At 38.4% G+C, this 3,441-nt stretch overlaps 1 protein-coding gene across 1 annotated transcript; it reads left to right on the plus strand.

Moving 5' to 3' along the window:
* Positions 1–1,091: 1,091 nt before the first annotated feature.
* On the plus strand, positions 1,092–1,580 carry LOC138894643 (uncharacterized). Its single transcript, XM_070179356.1, has 2 exons — positions 1,092–1,305; positions 1,426–1,580. The coding sequence occupies exons 1-2, from the start codon at positions 1,092–1,094 to the stop codon at positions 1,578–1,580; spliced, it is 369 nt and encodes a 122-aa protein (XP_070035457.1).
* Positions 1,581–3,441: the final 1,861 nt, after the last annotated feature.

The raw sequence follows: 3,441 nt of genomic DNA on the forward strand, positions 1-3,441 counted from the left end.
AATATTGAGGAATGACATAAATACAATATTGGCCTAAGTAAGTTTGTTTTGATGATTGGCAAAGGAACTCAAGCATGAACCAGGTCCATACACAGTGTACACAGACACGGGCAGATTCGAGCACAAGACATGCACGTAAAGAAGATAAGCTTAAGTGGTTATATCTGATATCTTCTGAACGAAAATGTTGCATAATTGATAAGGAGAAGGACTCCTTACTCGAAAAGAACTCTATCCTAGATAAGGGAGGAGTTAGAATTTGAAGATAACTAGAACTCTTCCACCAAGGAAGAGTAAAGCATTAGACTTCTAGTTATTTCCTATCCTACAAACTCTATATATTACAGGATGTTCTCATTTTACAGGGATACACAAACGCTGAAGTTAAATAAGAGTTGAGAGCGAAATAGCAAGGCATTTTGCAAGCAATTCCTGTGTGATTCAGGTGTGCAAACCTGAAGTTACATGAACCAGATAGAAGAACCAGTTCCAAGTGTCTGTCTTTTATTCTAGTTTCATTGTAGTAGGGCTTTTGAGTTGTACCTTTCAGCTTTCTTCAGAAGTATTTGTACTAGGTACTTTGAGTGTATTGTTCCAGTTAGAGTTAACTTGAAATTGTTGTAATAGTCTAAGGCTGGTTGCCACAAAGGGTTAGAGGTAACCCTTAGGTTTACAAGAGCTTTGTAAATGTTGTTTTTGGCTCAGTGATTTAGTGAAGTGTTGGAAAAAATCCTACTGGGTAGTAGGTCGTGGTGTTTTCACCTTTTGAGCCAGGTATTTTCCACGTAAAAATACTTGTGTTCTTTACTTTCTGTATTTATTATTCCGCAATAGTAGTATAAGGAACACATAGAAGAACCATGTCCTTTGATAATCTGTGCACGCAAAAAATTGGACACCATATAAATCACCCCCTCTTGTGTGGTATTGAAATATAAATATCAATTGGTATCAGAGAGGGTTATCCTTGAAGAGGCTAACACCCTTAGGAGAAGATCAAGATGAGTGCACCACCTAGAAATTGGGAAGGGCAATCCACTGCTAGGCCACCACTCTTTAATGGCCAGTACTACTCTTGGTGGAAGAACAAGATGAGTGATCACATACAAGGAGAAGACTATGAGCTATGGGACATTGTCACTGATGGTCCACTGTCTATATTGAAGGAAAATGCTGAAGGATTAGATGTGCCAAAGATAAGAGCTGATTGCAATGCTGATGATCTGAAGAAATGGGAAAAGAATGCCAAATCCAAGAAATGGCTTGTTTGTGGACTTGGTCCAGATAAGTACAACACAATCCAAGGTTGTTCCAATGCGAAGTGAATTTGAGACACACTACAAGTGGCCCACGAAGGAACAACTCAGGTGAAGAGATAAAGAGGAACTCTAATCTACTCACAGTATGAGAACTTTGTTATGAAAGATGGAGAAACCATTCAGGAGATGTACACAAGGTTCAGAACCTTGACAAATGAACTAAACTCTCTTGGAAGGATTATCCCTCAAGAAGAAAGAGTTGAGAAGATACTTACTAGGGTCTTGCCAATCACTTGGGAAAGCAAGATCACTGCCATCTAGGAATCAAAGAACATTGCCACTCTCCCACTAGATAAATTGATTGGGAATCTCACTGCCTATGAACTTAGGATACAAACTATGAAAATAGATGTACCTAAGAAGGAACAGAGCTTGGCACTCAGAATCACTGAAATTTCTGATATGGAAGATGAAGAAATGATTATGATCACCAAAGACTTCAAGAAGTACCTAAGAAGAGGAAAGGGTTCTTCAAGAAGTGGAAGCTACGACAAGGAAAATGCTTCTGAGAAGAAAACCAATGATGGCTGCTACAAGTATGGAAAGACTGATCACCACATCAAAAACTGTCCTTTGTGGGAAATTTAATAGAAGAAGAAGAGAGCTAAACGTAGGAACAAGAAGAAGGAACATGTTCAACCCAGGAAAAGCAACAGCAAAGGATCAACCAAGGCTATGGTCGCTGCTTGGGGAGAAAGCGCAGATGATGATGATAATGATGGTGATGAACGAGCACTTATGGCCATTGGAGATCTGATGAAGAAACTAAGGTAAGTGTTTTTCATCTCAAAGACAAGATTAAATTTTTGTCTAAAGAACGGTTATCTGAGTTACTACTAGAGCTAATTGATGAATCTGAGGATGTGAATAATGAAAAGGAACAGTTGTCAAAAGAATGTGTGATTTTGAAAGCTAAGTGCAAAAACCTGAAACTTAGGGCTTGTGAAACTGAAAATGAAAATACTGTGTTGAAGAACTAGGTTCATGCACTTGACACAACTGTCCTAAAACTTAGATCAGAAAATCTAAAATTGAAATTAGGAACAGGCAAAAAGATAGTTGATCACACACAACTCACTGTAGAAGAAAATATAGATAAAATGAAAGATGAGTTGTATAAGAGGGATGGATAGGTAAGAATCCAAAAGGATGATCTAAACAAGGTCAAGCATGAGCTAGACAGAACTTGTAAATAGAACAGGTCCTCTGATGCACTTTTATGGCTACAAGAACATCATAGTAGCAACAGAAAAAGACTTGGCTTTGGTAACTCTGCACCTAAGTGGGATCCCAAAAGAAAGTACCTCACATTCCCTGAGAACATGATTTGCACACACTGTGGTAACATGGTCACTATAAGAGTGAATGCACTACAAAAGAGAAGGCAGATCAAAAGAACAAAAAAATTGTTCTAGGGAAAACTAGGTTGCCAAGTTTGGCTAAAAAGAATGTGATTTATCCTTTGGGTTCCGATGACTAACCCTTGATTTCTTTTTGCATGTCCAAGTGAAGGGGAGCAACCAAATATGGTACATGGATAGTGGCTGCTGAAAGCACATGGCAGGAAGCAAGAACCAGTTCCTTTCACTTGAGGACCTTAAAGAAGGTAATGTCTCCTTTAGAAATGGAAAGAAAGGTGAGATCATTGGGGTTGGGAAGGTAGGTAAGACTGATTCTCACTCTATTGAGAATGTATACTTGATAGATGGACTAAAGTATAGTCTAATAAGTGTATCACAATTGTGGGATAGAGGTAACATGATATCCTTCACCTCTACAAAATGCTTTGTGATTAATCTTACCACTGACAAGATAGTTTTGCAGAGAAAAAGAGTGAACAACATATATTTGGTGGGTATGTACACACTTTCAGATAATGAACTCACTTGATTAAGTGTGTTGGATAATGATCCCCTCTTTGGCACAAGAGACTTGTACATGCTAGTCTAAGTTAACTCAATAAACTAGTTTCCAATGAGTTGGTGATAGGGCTGCCTAATATTAAGTTCAAGGAAGATAAAGTTTCTGAGGTGTGTGCAAGTGGGAAGCAAGTAAGATCCTCTTTCAAAAGAAAGAAAATGGTAAGCACTAACAGGACGATGGAACTGGTCCATATGGACCT

Source organism: Nicotiana tomentosiformis, chromosome 6, assembly GCF_000390325.3.
Source record: "Nicotiana tomentosiformis chromosome 6, ASM39032v3, whole genome shotgun sequence".
Taxonomy (NCBI): Eukaryota; Viridiplantae; Streptophyta; class Magnoliopsida; order Solanales; family Solanaceae; genus Nicotiana; species Nicotiana tomentosiformis.

What these genes read in the sequence shown, in the direction of transcription:
- LOC138894643 (XM_070179356.1), top strand. Translation starts at nt 1,092, where the DNA reads ATGAGTGATCACATACAAGGAGAAGACTATGAGCTATGGGACATTGTC. An exon ending in TAAGTACAACACAATCCAAG is followed by an intron (nt 1,306 to 1,425) that starts GTTGTTCCAATG and finishes TTGTTATGAAAG; the next exon opens with ATGGAGAAACCATTCAGGAG.